Source organism: Crocodylus siamensis, chromosome 8 (genome assembly GCF_052110815.1).
Source record: "Crocodylus siamensis isolate JL-2025a chromosome 8, ASM5211081v1, whole genome shotgun sequence".
Lineage (NCBI taxonomy): Eukaryota > Metazoa > Chordata > Crocodylia > Crocodylidae > Crocodylus > Crocodylus siamensis.
In genome coordinates, this window is record NC_143402.1 from 23,481,010 (window position 1) to 23,501,646 (window position 20,637).

Consider the following 20,637-nt stretch of genomic DNA (forward strand, 5'->3'; position numbering starts at 1 on the left):
ACTGGGCCATCTCCACTGCCAATGCATCTGCAGGAGCTCACCAGCTCCACCAATGCTGCCAGAGGCATCTGCAGGTGTCCCCCCCAGACTCAGGAGGCACCAGTCGCCTCTGGCTGCAGGTTTGAGAGAAGGTTAGGTTGAATCTCCCTTCCTCTAAGCAGAGCTGTCAGGCTTAGTGTGCTCCTGGCAGGCCAAACAAGTGACGAAAGCCCTGGAGGGGTTCATCTTCTTAGAAACCTATTGTATCACTTAAGTGCAGTACTGTGGATACTCTTGTGACATGACTTTGCCCTTTGGAGGGCTGCTGTCTACATTAATAATGCTTTCGTCTTGTGGTGCAATAAACATTCATCTGAAGGAAAACCCCTTCCACATCTCTGTTCTGCTTTATCCCTTTTCTTCTGGAGTGGGCCACTACATCATAATGTCAAACAATGAAAGGGACCGTCCCTGTGGGGATCTACACTTCAGGGACGGAGACAATTTAACATAGATGAATATGAAATTAGTGGGATGCTGGAGCTTGACCTGACATCCTCCAAAAGTAAATAAAAGAAAGGCAGAGAGGAAATGGCCTTGGTTAGGATACCTGAAGGCCCCTTTATTTAGGTTGAGTCTTTAGGTGAGGTCAGGACGTTTCTGATCAAACTGGCCTCCCGTTGCCCATCTCTCCGTACTGCTTCACTTCTTTTTGTCTTGTTCCTGGTAGCCAACACCGTTTCCTAGGTATTGGGCCATTATGGCCATTCCAATTTAGTTTGCATAGCATCTCTGAGGTAACCTTTGCAATGGGCTTTTCCTTAAACTGTTTTGCTGTGGTAGGCAGTGGCTGCTGACAGACACGAAAAAACCCCCAAACAATGCGCTTTACTAGAAGAAGCAGCATGTTAGTTCAACTTGGGTCCATAGTGTCTGTATGGATTGGGTGCTTCAGCAGGGTTTCTTGGCACTTTATCTAAAGCTGATATAAAACCAGACTTGCTTCCCAGCAGCTGCTGCAGTGGCTCCATCTGGCTGTTGGTGCTGCCAGATCTGGCCTTGCTGCCTAGGCACCCTGGCCTGTTTACCCCACATCCACTGCTGGGGGTGGGACTCATGCAGGCAGGGTGCATGGCCAGGTGGCAGGGTTGGCTGCCAGAAGCAGTGTCTGGGAGCAGGATGGGCAAGGCCAGGATCTTGGGGCTGTGACAGCGCAGGGCTGGGGTCTGGGTCAGAGCAGTAATCCATTGCTCATATGTCCCTGTGACAGGCACCAGTTCCACAGGCAGAGACATGCAGGGAGTGAATCGCAGCTCTGCCCTGCGCCCAACCCCACACTGTCACTGCCCCAAGATCCCAAACTCAGCCCCACCTGTCCCATTCCCGGACACCACTCCCTGTCTGCCTGCAGCCCCATCCTGTCTACCTGGCCACGCACCCCACCAGTCTCTATGGAGATCTCGGGATCTCTGGGCAGTGACAACTCAGGGCCAGGGCCCAGGGCAGAGCCATGATCCACTCCCTGTGCACCCCTGCCTGCAGAACCAGCACCTGTCACAGGGACGTGTGGGGAGCGGATCATGGCTCTGCCCTGGGCCCCGGCTCCCAGCCCCACACTATCATGGCCCCACGATCCTGGCCCTGCCTGCCCATCCCGCTCCCAGATGCTGCTCCCTGCCCAGCCCAGCATGGAGCACAGCCACTTAGGCACTTAAGGAGTTTTGGTGGCAACCGCTCACCAAGTGGCCCTTAGGCCAGAATAATTGCCCACCCCTGATCTAATGCAATCTGGACCTTTCAAAGGCATCCGGTAAAAACAGCACTGATTTATGGCAGGAAAGTGTCCGGGCTCCTGACAGGGTAGCAGCATAAATAGGACCCATCTTGCAGAGATAGCCAATCTGACTCAGAAGGAAGGTGGTCTGATGCAGATTTCTCATTATTTTAATTTATCTGGTGTAGGATCAGCCTGGTTAATACTGATAATGCTTTTGTAGGCCTGTGGTACCCCAGCCTCACCCAGAATAAAACTGCCGCACAATACAAAGAGGCGAAGAGCTGGGGTGGAGGTCTGTGACTGACCATCAGCATGTTTGTAATCAGCTGGAGTAGCACTTCAAAGAAAGGGTGGCTGATCCTGGAGAGCTGTTACAGAGTTTGATAAGGGCATCTCCCAGTTTCCTTTAGTTCTTTGTGACGGATTTATTCTTGCAGAAACTGGAAAGCCCAGTTAGAGCAGTTGATGAGAGCAAGAAACTTGGGATTGGGCTTCACCCTGTCTGCTGAATGGGGCCTCCCCCACCCTTCTGACTCAGGCTGTCCCCTGCAGAGGGTGGGGGCTTCCAGCTCCCTGCATCACCCACCTTCCTCATGTCTGCAGACAGCAGTTAAGCTCTATGCAAGAATATGTTGTATTATCTCAGCTGAGCAGACATGGCAACTGATGCTTCAGGGCACATTCTGTCCTGTTGCTGCATCCAGGTTCTTTACTGATTGTGAAACAAGACATGCACATTATGGCAGCTATGCTATAAACAGCTCCCACTCTGTTGGAAGGGGCCAGATTATCAGTTTCCTTCTAGTGTGCAGATACAGTACACCACTTCGGTGGTGGAGTTTACTGGCCTTGAAATCCTGCTTCATTGAGAATAGCTGAGACTGCCTCATGGGGTGAAAGCTCTGTCCTCCCAGTTGGAAGGAATTAAGGGCTCAGATCTTAATAGTAAACACAAGCCTCACTCTCGATGACCCTAGCTAATAAAGTGACTGGGTCCATACTCTAGAGCTTTCCTTAGCAGCCAGGACTCCCATTAGAAAGCTGCTAAGGCTGGGGAAGACAAGATGATGTTCCTGAGCAAAGCTTTTAGAAAAAACAAACTACTGCCTGCCCTCTCTCTTGGGTGCTGCGCTGTTGAGGCTCCATTGCAGCTGGTTTCGGATTGCCTGGGTCTGTTAAACAGTGGGTATTGTTTGTTTCTCTTATGATTTGCTATTTATTTATTGTGTGTTGAAAGCTTCAATTATTTGCTGTGTGGTACCTTAAGACTGCTTGAGGATTATGGCTGATTGCTAAAAAGTAGCTCCCTGTACGGAAGATAGCAGCAATCCAAGGACATTGCTATGCAGACGTTTAGGACAGGAAGTGAAGAACTTGGCCTCTGGTTAAAAATGCAGCTGTCACTTAGAGGCAGAACTTGGGTGTATTGGAATTTGGTTGAACACTAGATGCAGTATACTGATAGGGAAAAGCCATGTGAGATCAGGGCGTTAGTTTGGTGTCCCGTGTGAAAAATGGCATATCTGACAGTACAGGGCTCCTAGTCTCAGACACTTGGCAAAACTAGTAAGTGTCATCTTTGTTTCTGTCTATGTGGTAAACTAGTTTGATCAACTGAGGTTATAAACCAGGGGCGCATGCGGGCTGCATTTTGCCCACCCCTGTTATAAACCAAGCAAAAATTGCAGTAGAAGACAGCACAAATGCAGAATGATGCTGCTTTTGCAAGTAACTTCTGAGGAGAGGGGTGTGAGGAAGTTGGGACTGGAGAGACAGCAGAAAGAAGAGGGGAATGTCAGTCTGAAGCTCCCTGGGAACCTGGCTCCATCCCAGCATGCAGTGCCATAGCAAGGGGCGGGGGCGAGTGGGGCAACCATCCTGGGTGTCAAACTGGATGGGCGCTGACAGGCGCTGCCCAGTGGTGGAGGAAGAGGGATGGAGCCATGAGCAGCTCATTTTGGGGGGTGTGGGGATGGGAGTAGGGTGGCTCCCACCACTGCATGCACTCCTGGGCAAGCATGGGGGGGCATGTGCCCCCTGGATCCATGCACAAGGCAAGGGCAGGCTGCTGCTGTGGGCTTTGTCCCAGGTACCAAACTTCCTGCATGCCAGCATGTTATTTAGAGGTGAGGGCCCCTAATTGGCATGCCCCTTGTGCACTTTTTTATGATTAAACAAAGGATTCTACTGTGAAAAGATGACCCCAGATTGGCAGCTCATGCAACTCCAGCTGCACCAAGAGCTGCAGCATGGGTCACATCCAAACCAATGGGAGCCCATCATCTCTTTCCTCCAGAGATTAGGTTGTCTACAGACCTTTCCAATCTGTTGGTCACTGTTGGTTTCTTTCTTGATTCTCAGGGAATTCTTTCCTGTGCTATCTCTTCTGAATGGAATGAACCAGCTCAATCCTATGCACTTGTGTGGTTTGACAGTGCATCTTACCAGGTGATGATAGTCCTAAGCACAAAGCAGCACCACAGACTTGGAAGGGTCTCGTTTTGTCAGAAACTCTTTCTAGAAGAGGGGCTTTCCCCTCCCCTGCTCTGGCTGCCTCCAGTACCTTTCTCCCCACATCCCTGCTGTGATTCTCGTGACAGCTGCAAAGCATCTTGTTGCCCTCTTTCTTTTTTTGGCTTCACCCCTACACCCCCTGCTAAAGATTCCTGGTGGTGTTGAGGCTCAGGCTGTAGTAGACAAATGAGTTGGGGTGGAGATAGGGATTTGGCCTGTGTTAGATTGGGCCTAACTTGAGTGTTATTGCCAAGAAACTGGATCGTGGCTTCAGAGGGGTCAGGGGCACCCACCACTCTTGCTCCCTTCTGGGGTAGCTAGCAAGGCAGGAAAAAAGAGACTCTGCCCTGGGCTGGGCCTCTATTGCATGGTAGGTTCATCTATATGTGTAATTAATGCACACAAATAAACTTCTGGAGTTTATTGCTCTGGAGTTTTTTTGCTCCCATGCGCGCAACTTGAATGTGCACACAGAAGCAAAAAACTCCAGACCATATTGCTCTGGAGTTTAGTCATGCGTAACACATGGAGCCTGGTAGGATCAGCCTGGGCTGGCAGGGGCCCTGGGGGTCAGCTTGCCAGCCACAGGCTGCTCCAAGGCTCTATGTCCTGCAGAGCAGCTGGCTGAGGCATGAGCAGGCCCTGTGCTGAAGCACCTTCATGCCTCAGCCAGTGTCCCCCACTACCCCTTACACATGGAGCCTTACACATGGAACCCCCTGGGTCCTTTGCCAGCCCAGGGCTGCGCCAATCGAGCTCCATGTGTTGTGGGGGACCTGGCTGAGGCATGAGGGTGCTTCAACGTGGGGGCTGTTCGTGCCTCAGCCAGCCTCTCGACAGCATCTGGAACCCCATCAGAGCAGCCCTGTGCTGGGGAGGGGCTGGCTGGGGTGTAAGCATGCTTCAGTGCAAGGGCTGTGGGCTGGCTAGACCTGCGCTGAAGCACCGTCATACCCCAGCCAGTGCTGTCATGGTCTACACATACACTGCAGCACACGAAATGCAACCACAGGGTAATAGTACTTGTGTTTATCCAGACTATGTGGCGGCATTTATTAGTATACTGTGACCTAATAGGGTTATGTGTGGATGGTGATGTTTTACTGCAGAACAATTAGTCAGCTCTGCAGTAGAAGTCTTGTGTAGACGCACCCAGTTTCTTATGTTTGCCAGGGGTGCTGCCACCTGATCAGCTGCCGCAGTAGGATCACAGTTGTAGAGCAGTTGCTGGTGCCTAAACCTAGTTACAGCAGGTCCAAATGACACAGAAATCAGACTGCTGCAGGAGCCAGGCTATCTGGAAAATTTCTCAATCCATTTCTCTCCTCTCTCCCTGCCCCCCCTTGTCTTTTGTATTCTAATTTCTCTCTCCTTTCTATACTCTGCTTTCAACATGTCCTTTCACAGCATCTGGTGAAGTGAATATGTGTTCATGAAAGCTTGCACTCCCCCCTCCCCATGTATATATAACTAAATTAGATACATTTCTTATTTAGTTAATCTATAAAGGTGGATATCTAGTCTGTCTTCTGACTGACTTCAGACTAACATGTCTTAACTACCTCTTTGCTACCAGGACAGCTCAGTTCCAAGTCCTAGATGAGGAATCAGCTGCTGGCATCTTGATTTGTAGTACTGGCAGGGACTGTGGTTCTGAAAGGAGGGCAGGAGCTCTCCCTGCTTAATTAAACTGTGGCAAGGGGCCATATTCTGCTAGAGGCACTACTTTGTTGAAGTGTGAAAGCTGACTCACCACTTCATGCCAAGGTAGCCTGATGGTGGCCACATTCCAGCTTTGATGATTATATTCTGCCTTCATCTCCTCACTGAAGCTTCAGGTGGATCCGAAAGTCTTTGCTCTCTGTATAATTTGCGCTAATAAACCCTGCAACAAGGTGTTAAAAAGCTGGAGAGTCCCACCCTAGAGATCTGCATTTCAGTAGGGAACAAAATGACCCTATATAAAGAGTGCTCAGTCAAGAGCTTTGGGGACCCTTTCAGAGGTGGCCTGCAGGAATGTAAGACAATTACCACAGCATTCTTTTTTTTGTGATCAACTTTTCATGAAACTGGCATCTGTAAGGAAAGAAAGGGCACAAAAGCCTTGTGGGAATTTAATTAAGGTGAGGAATAAGCACTTTTTCAAAGGACATATGGGAGATGTGGTGATACATCAATTATTTATGTAGAGACCAAAGACTGTAATTTGCAAAAATCCAAGTAGGCTGGTTTAGGCTGTTCTCTTCTACCCGTCCTATAGGAACATAAGAATTGCCACTGACCAGGCAGCTTTCAGTTTTATTGGGTGGGCCCTGGCCTGCAAGTGGCAAATAGGCCCCTGCCCCATGCTCAGTGCTTATCTGTGCCCTTTTCCTCCAGGAATTTGCTCGAGCCCTTTTTAAGACTGGCTCCTGGCAGCAATGAGTCCTTCCCGGGTGATAAAATACCCCCCTGGTGGCAAAGTTAGACTTATAGCTGCACGTTTCATGTTGTGACCCCGTTCTTGTGTCGTGTGTGAGAACAGATTATGAACCCCGACTGCCTTTCTCTACCTTGGTAAACCCTTCCCCTCCCCCACGCCCTCGCGTCTCTCCTCAGCAGGGAGGCTCTAGGCTCCGCCCAGGACGAAGCGCGACAGCCGCTCGGGAGACGCGCGGGTTCCGCGCATACTGAAGCCGCCCGTTGCCAAGCGACGTAGAGCGCGCGGAGCTCGAACCCACATCCAGTCTAACTGCCGCCGCGCTCATCCCCGCCCCGCAGCCGCAGCGAGCGAGCGCCCCCTACAGCCCCACCAGACGCCGCAGCGGCTTACGCGCCGTGTGGCAGAGCCCAGACTAGTATACAAGGCAGCGATGCTGCGGCCAAGCTCCGCCCCCTCCCCTCTTCCTGTCGCTGAGGACAAACATCACTTCCGCCCCTCCCAAGATGGCGCCGCTCCGGAAGCTATCCCCGTCTCGGCCTGCCCAAGATGGCGGCGGCGGCGGCAGCAGAGCCGCCGCGGTTGGCGGCGCTACTGGAGTCGGGCTGGCAGCTGCTGGATGAGGTGGAGGCGAGCGTGGAGCCTGCTGCCGCGCTGCAGGAGCGGGTGCGGCGCGGGCTGGAGCTGTTGCAGCAGGCAGCGCGCAGGGTGGCGCAGCTTGAGCTCTTCAGGTGGGCGCCGCGGCCCTCGACCGCCTCCTTCCGCTGGGCCGCGGGCTGCCCCTGGCGAGCTTCCCTCCCCGGGCCGAGCTGCCGCCTCTACGGGCTGCTTCTGGAGCCGGGCCTCAAGCGGGGCAAGCAGGGTACGGGGGGTTTCCCTGTGACGGGAGACTGAAGAGCCCAGGTCTGTTCACCAGTAGTAATATACAAGCCCTTCACTGAAGACAAGGGCGAGGTGGGAGGTATTATTGACTCATTTCTCAAGAGCGAGGGGGTCACAAGATGAAACGAGTAGGGAGTGAGATTAAAACCACCACAAGGAGGTCCTGCCTCTCGCCGACTGTCCCAAGGTGTGGTGGGATCTCGGAGCGGAGCCAGTTTCGACAGGGGCTTGGACATATTTCTGGAGGAAAGGGGCATCAGTAGCAGTTGAGTGCAGGAGCGAGGAGCACGGGTCTGAGACTGTCCCAGACGTGCAGTGCTGGGGGCTGCGAGCGGGAGAGGGACAGTGGAAACATCCCCCTCCCCCAGCATCCACTCCCTGTCCCCGTCCCTGTGTGACACAGGAGACTGCATGCGATGGCTCTGTGGTCTGGCCCAGTCAGTGGCGGTTCTTGTGACTCAAGCCCTGGGGGCTTGGCACAGTCTCCTCCTGGCTCCTCGCACCAGGATTGAGGTCTGTGGTACTGCCCTCACCCAGCCCTGGATGCTGGCATCAGGTACCTGATCCAGCACATGGGGACTGGGGCTCCCCATGCACCTAGAAATTTGGCAGCAGGGGAACGGTGGCACAGCTCCCCTGCTGCCAGATTTCTGGACTTGTGGTGGGGGGTCCCTGCAGGCCAGGTGACACAGCACTGTGGGCTGGATCTGGCTCACAGGCTGCAGGTGGAGCAGTCCAGGGCTGAAAGGTGGCCCCTACTTATTCCTGGTCTGGTTTAGAGCTCTTGGAAGTGGGGTATAATAATAAGGCATGCAGTAAGCTGTAGAGGGACTCAGATTAGCTGGTGAAGTGCATTTCATGCCATCAGTCTTGCTGCACTTCTTAAACAAAGCTAAAAGGCATGATGGTAATATACCATCTAAGCTACTATACTCAGGTATTGCCTTCTATATCCTCAGGTCTTGTATGAGGCCTCTGAGTTTCCACTTCCAAAGTTATCTCCATGTTTAGCAATAGGGGTGCACCAATAAAGATTTCTTGGTCCAGTACTGGTAGCTGATTATTAAGAATCCATGTCAGTTGATACTGATCTGATTGCTGATATGGAGATATGCAGCTCAGCATCCAGCTGGTAAGCCTGTTGAGGGGAGGGGCCATATTGAGGCCCCAGCGGTGAGGGTGGGAGTGGGGCTGAGGCGGGGTGTGGGATGGAGCTGTGAGGGGCTTGTCTGAGGGGTGCAAGGGTGGGGGGGACTGACTCCCACTGCTGCATGCACTCCTGAGGGCGGGTATGTGCCCCTGGATCCTTGCTGGCCCTGCCCCCAGCTCCAGCCTGCCCTCAGCCTGCGCATCAGGCTCTTCCTGGCAAGGGTCTAGGCCAGGGCTGTGCTGGGGCAGACAGCAGTGGTGATGGGATGAGGGTGTTTGGGGAGTCTGCAGTGAATCCTAGGGTGGCCATAGCCCACCCCACAGCTTCCCTTCCAACACCACTACTCACTCTAAGTACAGCCCCAGCCTCACACAACCTCCCTGGGAAGAGCCTGGTATTGTTTCTAGTCTGCAGCAGCAGCCCTCCCTTGCCCCATGCGCAGATCCACTATAGAGTTAGCAGCCAGATATTGATTTCCAAGCTGCTGGGCTGGTTGTGTGCATGCACGTGGCATTTATCAACAGTGTTATCAGCCATTTTGGCCAAAAAAAGCCTATTGCCAATAATTCAGATTGTAGGGCTGGAAGGGACCTTGGAAGATCATTGGGTCCAGCCCCCTGCACCAAGGAAGGAAGACAGTTGCGGGGGGGTCAGGTGACCCCAGCAAAGTGATCATCCAGTTTCCTCTTGAAGATTTCCGGGGTAGGTGTTTGCACCACCTTTGGAGGGAGCTTATTCAAGAGTCTGGACACCTTACTGTAAAGAAGTTTTTCCTAATGTTGATCCTGAAACGGTCTTTAAGGGGTTTGTGACCATTACTCCTAGTGTTCCCCAAAGGTACCCTGGTGAACAGTTGTTCACCACGCCCTTGATATATGCCCCTGATGCAGCAGCAAGATGTCAATTTTCCTTTTATCGGTGCCAATAGGATATGGACTGATGTAATGGTGCACCTCTATTTAGAAGTGTATGTCATCCATCTCCCTCTGTCCTTCCCCCTGTGGCAGAGAGACTGGTGATGTCTTTTCCTACCTATGTCATAGACTTGAACCAAAATAGGACAGAAATGTGGGGAAACTGTGGCTCACTCTCTGCTCTCTTGTGTTTAGCCAAAATGAAGAGCTGGAGGAGATAGCATCTGCTGATCTGAAGTATCTGCTGTTGCCTGCCTTGTTGGGGGCCCTTACCCTGAAGCAAATCAATCTCAGCAAGCGGCTGGAGCATGTACAGAGTGCTCGTGCCCACTTCATGAACTTTCTGAAGCTCTGCAAGAGCTACCAAATTGGCAAGTTCCAACTCCCAGAAACACCACAGAGTCCTGATGAAAATGAGTCTTCAGAGAGTACATCCAAGGCTAGCCCAGCTGTTGGCCAGCCCAGTCTGGTGGCCATGGCAGTAAACAGACAAGCAAAAATCGAAAGGTAGGGCACTGTTTGTTTGTCTGTTTTGTTTTTTGGCTTTTGTTTGTAAAACAGTTGCAGGTGCAGAATGAGGAGAAAGGCGGCCACCCAAAGCAATACAAAGTACATAGTGAGCATATGACAAAAATGTGGACTATCAAATAGGCAGAGAAGCTTATAATTAAGGTGAACAAATTATGTTTTTTTCCATTACCTGTTTGTTAAATACATGTATTCTAGTTTGATAGTCAATAGATCCCTTTCTGCTATTAAGATTTCCCCAAACTGAATAACTATTAATTTTAGTGGTGTGGTTTTTTCCTGTTAATAAGCACATTGGCAGGAGAATTCTAGACCAGGGGTTCAGCAACACAGCAAGGATGTTTTAACAGCAAATTTCTGAGCACAGGGTTACAACCCAACTGCTGTCACTGCTAGGACCTCAGTATCATCATCCCTGCTTTGTGTCACATAAATACAGAGCCATGGTTGCTGCTCCAAATAAGCTGGAAGAGATTTGTTTGGGATAGCAGAATAGAATCTTTTCACAAAACCAATAGTCTTCAAAGCTTTTTCACCATGGGACAAAAGCATCACTCCTCAAAATCCCCAAAACTGCTGCATCATCTTCAGTGTAAGCCTAAGGACAACAATTGAACAACATTGCCTACATTTGTTTATTGTTTAAGATGCTGTTTGTGTTGAGGCACCTTTAGTTGTTAGCCACAATGCATTTGCTTTACATGGAAAATCTTGAAAGCTTCTATTCTGTGGTTTGTTTCTTTTGTACTAGGTAGTAAGCTGCAGCATTTTTGGTTCTTTGGAGTTAGACAGCTGATGGTAACAATGAGAAATCTCATTGACCTTGATTAGACGGGTGTAATTTGGATAAATGTGACAAAATTTTCTTGCCTGGATCAGCACCTGTAAATCCTGACCCACAGCACCTCCTCCTGCTCCAGGCCTGCATGTCCTGACCCCTGGACCTAGAGCTTGGGAAATAGTAATAAAATGGTTCAGCCATAAAGGGCTGCCTGTCTCAACTATGCAAGCCAGAAGGATGCTGGAAGCCCTGGTTTCTCTGTTGCGTAGCATGTACTGCTTCAGTGCAGTGTTTTTTATGTTAAAAAATGTTTCTCATAGGCTATGTGAATTCCAGTTTCCTTAGTTCTCTACTTGGCTTCATTCTGAAGATAGCAGTGAGAATTTTCTACTTGTAGCTTGTAAATCCTCAGCAGAAGGCACTGTGCCAGAAGGATGTTTTGATTCTAAAATGTCTCGCTAAGTAAAAATTCATATGGTTCTCTAGTCCCTAGCTCAGAATTCTTTTTGAGCTTTCAACTCAAGGACTCAAACTCTGAAGAGCTGAATTTAGTTTAACCAGGACCAGGCTGTCCAACTTCTGCCTATTAACCAGAGGCTAAAATTTCTGTTCACATCTTTCTTGTGGGCCACATCTTTTCTTTTTTCAGGAATAGTATGGTAATACAATTGCCACAGTGTAAACAAGTTATTTTTTCAGTTTTCTGTTTTTCTATGTTGTTATTTATTTTTCATACTATAGGAATTTGTCCACGGGCCTTGATTAGATTGCTCACAGACTGCCATTTGGACAGTCCTAAGCTGGTTCTATCTTAGGCTTCTCTCTGACATCTTGATCACTAATGAAGGGGTATTGACTCTAATCAGTTCTTACGTTCATGGTTTGTGGAGAGGGTAAATCTTCAAATGGATCATGAATTCTGAGTGCCTCTTTCCTTTGGGTAACAGCTGAGGAGAACGTTAGCATGGTGTGGTGAATCTTGTTGCCTAGGCCCATATTGCAGTACCTAACGTATGCTCAGGTGGCTCCAGGCATTTGGGTTAGCATACTGTGTCTTACCAGGAAACATGACCTTTCTGAAGCATGTCAAGGGTGTGTTTCTTAAGCACCTATGACAATTGCTGTTGGAGCATCTGCTGCTTATCACTCATCCCTTTACTTGTGATAATTTACAGGGTCTTTCACCTTGACTCTTACTCTTTCAAAAGGGCTGATTTCCTGAAGCTTGAAAATAATTAGTATGCATACTGAAATACTGTGTTTTGAATGGACAGAAAGCTTCTTGGCAATCTTAGATGCCTGCTGGTTGTTTGCAGTAAGTCTCATTTCACAGCAAGGTGGATATATATGCTTACAGTAGCTATGGTCTTGTCCTATCTGTGCTAAAGTAATGAACCACCAACAACGTGTGTGATTGATTTTATTTTTGAGCATCCCAGTTGTGCTGGGTACTTCTCAGACTGGCAAAGAACCAGTGCTTGTTTGAGTGAATCTTGTGCAAGGAAGAATCATAACCAAATGACAAACTAAGAGGGAAGAGGCGGGGGGGAGCTTATAGGGCTGCCTGTTGCTGCATGTATGCAACTGTTTTATATATTTTCAGCTGCTTCATAAGAGAAGTGGAGCCCTTTTGAACTCTATATTTCATTTAGGCAAAAAAAGAAAATGACTAGTAAGGTGGGTGCTTATTTGATGGGCAGGAAAGACTCCTTGCACTTCACATTTGAGTTCTTACACTAAAGCTTAGAGCACTCACCAGTGGTTGTGAGCAGACTTGCCTTGTGCTGCTGGTTCTCCTGATTTCTAGTTGCCAACTTGTATTAAAATATGCAAAAACTCTCTTTTAAAAATCTTAATGCTACCGAGTTGTGAACTGAATGGGTAATAATTCCTCAAGGAATTTCTTTTAAGATGCATCCTATGCCATGCAGTCATCTGGGATCTCGGAATCACTGCTCTGCACTCGGTCAGGGACAGAAGAGTGTTTAAAAACAAAAACCCCTCCACCGTTAGTGGGCATGGGGCAGCAGGTTGTTTAGAATGACTGGCTCTTCTCAGTATTAACTTGACTTCATTTCCAGGAGCGTAAACCAGCTGTTTAAAAAATTCAGCAGTTAAGTACATTTGGAAAGGCTGTTTGAGAGAGGTTTGTTAAATGCTCCTATTCCCTCCCTGAGACAGGTATAAGCAGAAAAAGGAGGTGGAAAATAGATTGGCCTCAATGAAAGCCTTTGTAGAGAGTGGCCAAGCAGATGAGGAACAAGTGCGAGAATTCTACCTGCTACACATCCAGAAGTGGATCAGCACAAGCCTGGACGAAATTGAGAGCATTGACCAGGAAATGGTGATCTTGAGAGGCAGGGATGCAATAAAACAGGTAAGTCTGTGACTTGGGGTTGTCGTGTACTGTCACCTTTGTGTATACCTGGGGTTGATGATAGACATGGCTGAGACATAAGAGGAAAGGTTATCAAATAACCCTGTCAGCTGAAGTTATGAATTGGCTGAGCTTTAATATAGTTAATATATGACTGAGCTTTAATATAGTTCCATATGTGAGGTCCTGGATTAAAATCCTGGCTGGATCATATGTGAAATCAGTGTAAGGTCTCTTGGCTAATCATGTTTTACATTGCCAAACCAGGACAAAATCTATACAATTACATCTATTTTTTGGTAGTCAGGGCTTGAAATATCAGGGTTTTATACCTTACCTTTAATGTGCCCTAAGACACGTTAGAGGCGGTTTGCCCTTTTTACTGGCACAGTGCCAGGTTATGCCAGTCTCTTGATCTCTAGAACTAAAATTTACACATTATGATCACAGGATACAGGTATGTAGGCCTTTTCTAAGCCAAGCCTAAGCTTCATCTGAAAAGTCATCTGATGAACAGTAAAAAGCTCCTTCAACAGCATGTGACATCTCTAACCTACAGAATGATGCTGCCTGCAGGAGTCCAAACACTGTGCTACTCATCTATGTTGCTAGGGTTGCTTAGAATTGGGAACAAAAATAATATTGCATACATGTATCTATAGACTGGTTTTGTGTACTGCAGCCACCCATCCCTCTAGTGCTGTTGGCTAGCCTGACTGGTACCCTGCTCATCTCTCTTGCTATGCAGTAATAAAGTTGGTGCTTGGTTTGGGTTTACAGAGCACAAACTGTTTTCCCTAGAAGAAACAGCTGTTCCTGACATTCTCTTCCACAGGAGTTGCACCTGGGTTAGGCTGCCTCATGCTTTTTCAGCTTCCTGCTCTCACTCGGGACTGGAATGACTTGAGGCACAAGATGAAGAGAGAGGCAGCAGCTCACATGTGAAGGTTGTGATTTAGGCTTGGTTAAGGCCAGAACTTGTTAGATGCTTGCCTTCTCGGCTGTCAGAGCAGTGTGCTGTCCTCAGTCCATGAAGGGAGGCTGTTCTGATAGTAATCTGCTTTTGGTTTCCCTCTTTAAGTCTTCAGCATCATCTCATGCTCCACGGCAGCCAAGGACCCCAATGAAACCTTTCATTCTTACTCGGGATGCTGCCCAGGCTAAGTAAGTTACACCATTATCATGTTAGACATAAGTTCTGTCACATGGCTGTATTTTCCTTGCAGTGGTGAGTGTCGTCCTGCTGGGAATGTTTATAAGGAGCTCAGCTGAGCTAGGGGCACTCTTGTTTTTCAATAAGGATATAGGGAAGAGTTATTTTCACAAGCACTATATCAGGCTTTGTGTATGCAAGGGGTGGGGAGCCTGCAATATCCTTGCTCCTTAATTCCCCCATTCCCAACGCACTCCATTGTGCTGACCCATCTCCCTTTGGAGTGCAGAGGTCTGAAAATAGCATGGTGTATCTGCTGTGTTCTTGCTATTTGAGCAGCTGACAGGGGTTCCTGTGTCTTTCTAAGCCAGTTCTGAACCTTTTAAGACTCAAGGGACCCCTCTAACTTTTCAGAATGCAGTGGCACTGCATGTAAGGAATTACTTGTTTCCTACAGTGCTTACTTATTGCACCCTATAGCACCCTTAAAAGGATCTCACAGGGTTGTAGGGTGGGCAGAGTACTCCCAAGAGTATGGGAGGGGGTGATGTACAGTGGTCAGCGTGGCAGGGGTTCCTAGGTAAGGCAGACTGGGGTGCTTAGGAGTGGGTCATTAGACCCCTGAAGGAGACAGCTATCTCTACAAGATGCAGAAGTAACAGTGACCACTTGTGTAGAGGTTGGTGTCAGGTGACGGTTGCAGCAGCAGAACCCTTCTATTTCCCACTTTCTCTGTTGTCTGACCCCTCAGTCTGAACAGCTGAATCAACAGTATTAAAAACAAAGCAGTCTCTGCCTTGATTTGCAGTAGTGCTAGTAAGACTTGGTTACCTGCAAGCCAGTTGCTATAGCTATAGAATTCATCCATACCAATACTAATGCCAAATCCTGTCTAAATCTCTTGCAGTGGTCTTGGGGGTAGGGGGGATATATATGCACAAATAGCTATGTGCATCACAACACATGGTAGGGGTTCCTAGCTGCTAGTGGCTGGGAACTGCAACTGCTGAAAACTGTATCCTGGGAGGAGTGGGTTGAGAATAATTTGGGCAAAGGTCACCAGTGCCTGAAGATTGCTGTAGGCAAGGTTCTTTGGATTCTTCAGGCATTGAGAGACTCTGCCACTGTTATGCTGTCAACTTCTTTTCTACCTTGGAGAACTGTTAGCAGCAGCGGAGTCTCCCAGTGCCTGAAGGATGTTTGTGCCTGAAAGCTTGCAAATAACTTTTTTCCAACTGTTTTACTTGGTCAAATAAAAGATACCACATCTACCCAAAGAACCTTGCCTGCCTATGTCCTTAGACCAATATGGCTACAGCCAACAACCCTGAACATTGCTGTATGAGTTAAATCGTATCAGTGGACTGCAGAAATGGTGCAGCTGTCTTCCAGATGATGGACAGTTAGTTATACTTTGATATCTGTTTTTCATAAAGGGTCCCACAAGGCCATACTACAAACAGTGGAAAAAGCAAGACAGCAGGAGAAAAACTGCTCTGGAAACTATCTTTCTACTGTTGTAGCAGCTAGTATAATGTCTAAGGTGGGGATGGTATTATAAAAAAAAAAAAATCTTCCCAAGTCAATTATTTCCCCATTGTTGTTTCTAGCAAGTCTTAGTGAATTTTATAGAGACTGATGTCAAACAGGTAACCTAGGATTTTTGTGGAAAACTACTAAATGAGGGCATTAGAGGAAAGGGAGGGTAGTGAGAGGATCCAAAGCTTGTGTTCTCCATAGTCTGACACAACAAAACTATTATCAGACATTCTGCTAAGGCTGCTGGAGGGGAAAAATAGTTGAGATTAATGACTGGAACTGAACTAAAAAGCAGCAGCAGTAAATGTGTGGCTTTAAGAATGATGGCAAACCTTTGGGCAGCCCCACCAGATAGAGCAGATGCAATAAGGCTTCACCTGTCCTGGAATAATAGCAGAGTTACAAGCCTTTGGGGTGGGAGGGAGGTGATTGGGAGAACTAAGGATTATACTGTAGGAAAAGAAACCTCTCCAAGGGATGGAATGAAAATTGTAACATATATGTGCAGGGGAGGGAGCAATCCAAACCCAGGCTGTGAAATGCTTTTTTCTCAGCGGAGGGCAGGACAAGCAGCCTGCTGTTCATCAGAGATTCTGTCAGTAAAGCAGGCTTCCAGAGGAGGAGGATAAGGCACCATTATTGCATAGAACTTGGAGCAGGAATGATGAAAGGTTAATGGTAGCGGTGATTGGAGAGTGCAGGGCTCGAGTGATGACCAGACTACCCTGCTTATCTCGTTTTGTGGGTCCCCCAATCACTGTTTGTTTCTGGGACCTACATCTGGCTGAAAGGAGCTTATCCTGAGGGATGGAGAAATATCCAAGTCAGTGCAGGAGAGATGATAAATGGAGAATGGGAACTCTGAAAGCAGGGGCTGAATGGCAAACTCAGATTGTCAGACTTGTGGAAAAACTGTTAAGCTCTTCCTGGGCACAGATCTTAAGACTGCCTGTTTTTGAGTGCCTTTTATGTCTTAGAGACCTTAACAAGTTCCTGAGATTGTTGATTGGGGTCAAATTTGTTAGTGTGGTGCATGCATGGAACTCCTTAGTGTGTCAGCTTTGTTTGTCAAGTGTTCCTCTTGGACAGGGCTCTTAAAAGGTTTTGCAAATTCTCTTAGATGTGCCACCTTTGAAATGCAGCCACTTTGAGTAGATGGGGAGGGGAAGGGGACTACAGAAACCTCTCCTCCCCACCCCCCTATCTTTTGCAGTAGTATAAGAGAAGTTTGAGTCAATGATACCAGGCATCACCCTGTTCAGACAAAACCTCAGTTGACTTTTAGTTAAAGTAAGGCACTTGGCACTTAATGGAAAAAAGGCAAAATACACTTGGATAATAAAATTCAGTAGGATTCATTTGGATGGACTTACTAATGAATCTTTTGAGTGGGAGGTCAGACTGTTTGGTATGTGAGATTGAACTGGAAACACTGCCTTGCTAATATGTTCAAGTGCCTAGACTGTAAGGAGGCCAACTTGGCCTTAAACACATTGTGTATGCTATTGATCCATTTCTTTCTGTAGGGTGTTTGGTGCTGGCTATCCTAGCCTAGCAACTATGACAGTTGATGACTGGTATGAGCAGCACCAGAAGCGAGGACTCTTGCCTGATCAAGGTGTACCTCGGGGAACACCAGGTATGGACCAGTGGGGAAAACATAAGACTGTAGAATGAATTCAGTCTTTTCTCATCTTATGATATGTCTGTGGTCACACTTGAGTAAAAAAACAGAAGGTGTAGAATTTTTTTGTGTTTAAAGGCATATGTCAACCATTAACTAATAGGGACTAGGAAGAAACTTTCCTATTAGCTTGTTCCATAATTGTCTGTTGGATGCTTTTTTGCACCTTCCTTTGAAACCTTGAGCAATAGCTAATGTCCTAGGCAGGTTACCAGGGTAGCTAGACCACAAATGGCAGGAAGTGTTTTCCATCTAAAGCAGGGCCTTCAAATGCAAATGCAAGGCCTTTGGGCTGGATCTAGCTCACAGAGCTGTAGGGCTACCAGTAGGTTACCAGAAGTTGGGGTGGAGGCAGGGAGTGGCCTTCTGTAGGACTGGGGGCCCTTGGGCACTGGTGGACATGGTGATCAGCAGCAGGAGGGTGTGAGGGTTGACAGCTCAGGTTGCCCTCTGGCCCTTCTGCTCATTATCACCATGTTGGCCGCGCTGTCCTGTGCCAGACCTGGAACCAGAGTATTTACTGCTGTATGCTATGTGCTAGAGCCAGAGTTACTGCCCCTATGTGAAATGTGTTGGCAGCAGCTCTAGCTTGGGCATGGGGCACGTGGTGGGAGCTGGAGCCACTGCCACTGCTGCGTACACTGGGCAGGAGCTGGAGCTGTCACTGCCTCCAAAACCACCCTGTGCCATGTTCTTGATCTAGCCCACAAGGAGCCCTGTAGTTCAGACCTAGCCCACACTAGGATGTGTTTGCCCCTGATTTGAAGAATTTTTCAGAAGGCATCAGATCTGAGCTTGACAGCTGATTTTTTTTTCATTGGTTTGATCTTCCTTGTTAATTTGCACTCTCTCTTCACCTCTAGCTGAGGTTGCTGATGAGGAACTGGAACAAGAGCAACAGGAGAAAAAGGTGGAAGAGGACAATGAAGAAACTCTACGTAAAGCCCGGGGCTGGGATGATTGGAAAGATACACACCCTAGGGGTTATGGCAATCGACAGAACATGGGCTGACCAGGCATCCAAGGGACAAGGAGCACGAGTCTCAGATGAGTGCATTCAGTAGCAAAGGATGAGTAAATAAACTGTACATATACAGAGGTATCCTTTCCTTCTCAGTGGGTCACATATGTAAGAGGAGTGAACAGGATAGTTGTCTTGGTTTATGTTAAGTGTAAGACTGAGTATGAACTTGTCACGTGTAGTGACATGGCAGAGCTTTGTCAAGTGGGGCTGTTATTAAAGGGGTCAAAGCAAAGCTCCTTTATTTTCCTGAGCAGAGGGAGTCCTTATATAACAAAGTACATTAATTTGAAAGTGGCTCTCTGTATTGTTGGTGGATGTATTTATTTTCTTTATTTTAAAATAAATAAAATCTCTTGTGCTGCGTAGTCCTTGTTGTGCTTTGCAAGAAGTGTAAATGTATCAAATGTGTACGTGAGAATCTCTTTTTGTTGAATGTGCTGACTAGGAATGCAGAGCTTTTTTACTTTATGTTCACAATATACTCCATGCTGGACAGCCTGATGGCACTTGGCCACCCTTGTAGCTGCAGTCATTTTATTTCTGAATGCCTGTGGACAAACACAAAACTACCTGGGCTTTTTGCTGGGCTCATGTGACATTCCAAGGACTTGGAGGGTTAGGAAGTGTGAGGTTGCTGCCGGCTATTCAGGATCAAGTGACTGATTTTTTTGCTTTCAAGCACCACAGCTCCTAAATTCATTATGCAACCGTGGGGAGGCTCTTTTTACAAGGAGAATCCTCTGCAACCAGTCAATCATGACAGCTCTTTCAGTCTACCTGCCCTTCTCAAAGGTGGTTTATAGGGTAATAATTTGGGGTGTGCAAAATGGGCCACATTCGATTCAGATTTAGCCTGAATCGGTGCACGGCAATTCAATTTGTTGATTCGGATCACTGTCCCAATTTGATTTGGCTGAATCTGAAGATTCGATGCTGATTTGCCAAGTCAGCAATTTGGCCATAGACACAGCTTTAAATGTTTTTTCTACGTACCTCAAGGTACCAGGCGCAGTTCATGAATGCTGCAGTGGTGGGGCAGATGAAGTGTCCCACAGGAGCGTGATGGGGGTCCCCCATGTGCTTGGCGGCAGACCTGGAAGTACTTCTGGTCCACTTCTGGGTCCATGGCCAAGCACATGGGGAAACACCTGGTGTGCCCCCCTGGCTCAGCGACTGGCCCCAAGGGGACCCCAGGAGGCACCAGTTGCAAAGGCGGGGGAGGGTTCCCTGCACATTCTGGCCACTTCCAGGTTCACCACTGAGCATGCTGCCCCCCTGGGCCCCGCACTGTTGTGGAACGTTCCATCCGCCCCATCAGCTTAGCATTCACAAGCCTCCTGGTACTTTTGAGGTATGTAGAACAAACATTTACAGCTGTGTCTATGTCCGAATCATCGAATTTCTCCAAATCGGTTTAGAGAATTCCAATTTGATTCGGAGCGATTAAAGGGCCTCCTGATTCGATTTGGATTCAGAGGTTCGGCCGCTGAATCGAGCCGAATCTCTGCCAAATTGAATCGGCGACCGAAGCTTTGCACAGCCCTTATAATAATGTAAATGTGATTCTTTTAAGGGCTCTGCCTTGAAGTCATGATCATGTGCATAGTATAACAGCCACCATAGTCATAATGGCTTCCATCATTTAGATATAAAATGCAGACTTCATATGGCCATAACAGTAGTTTATAGAATACAAAAGAATAATTCATGTCCTAAGACTTCCTAAACAATAATGGGAATGTACATCCTGCTCTGTCTTCAATGCCACCTATTTAAAAGAGGTCTAGGAACCTGGGAAAATATTAAGGAAATGCAGGCTGACTGTTCTAGTACTGAAGTCTACTTGTGGAATGCTCTCTGGAGTCTCCAAACTAACTTTAAAAAAAGGAAAGAAGGAAGCTGTAAGGAATCATCTT

At 47.9% G+C, this 20,637-nt stretch overlaps 1 protein-coding gene across 1 annotated transcript; it reads left to right on the forward strand.

The window, feature by feature from the left end:
* Positions 1-7,203: 7,203 nt before the first annotated feature.
* On the forward strand, positions 7,204-19,086 carry IGBP1 (immunoglobulin binding protein 1). Its single transcript, XM_090060635.1, has 6 exons — positions 7,204-7,420; positions 9,831-10,142; positions 13,126-13,321; positions 14,403-14,485; positions 17,540-17,652; positions 18,561-19,086. Exons 1-6 carry the CDS (start codon positions 7,239-7,241, stop codon positions 18,707-18,709), a joined length of 1,035 nt encoding a protein of 344 aa, XP_089916761.1. The 5' UTR covers positions 7,204-7,238; the 3' UTR covers positions 18,710-19,086.
* Positions 19,087-20,637: the final 1,551 nt, after the last annotated feature.

Coding starts and splice junctions, on each gene's coding strand:
- IGBP1 (XM_090060635.1), top strand. CDS start 7,239: ATGGCGGCGGCGGCGGCAGCAGAGCCGCCGCGGTTGGCGGCGCTACTG. Junction 14,486..17,539: donor CGGGATGCTGCCCAGGCTAA/GTAAGTTACACC, acceptor TTCTTTCTGTAG/GGTGTTTGGTGCTGGCTATC. Junction 17,653..18,560: donor TGTACCTCGGGGAACACCAG/GTATGGACCAGT, acceptor CTTCACCTCTAG/CTGAGGTTGCTGATGAGGAA.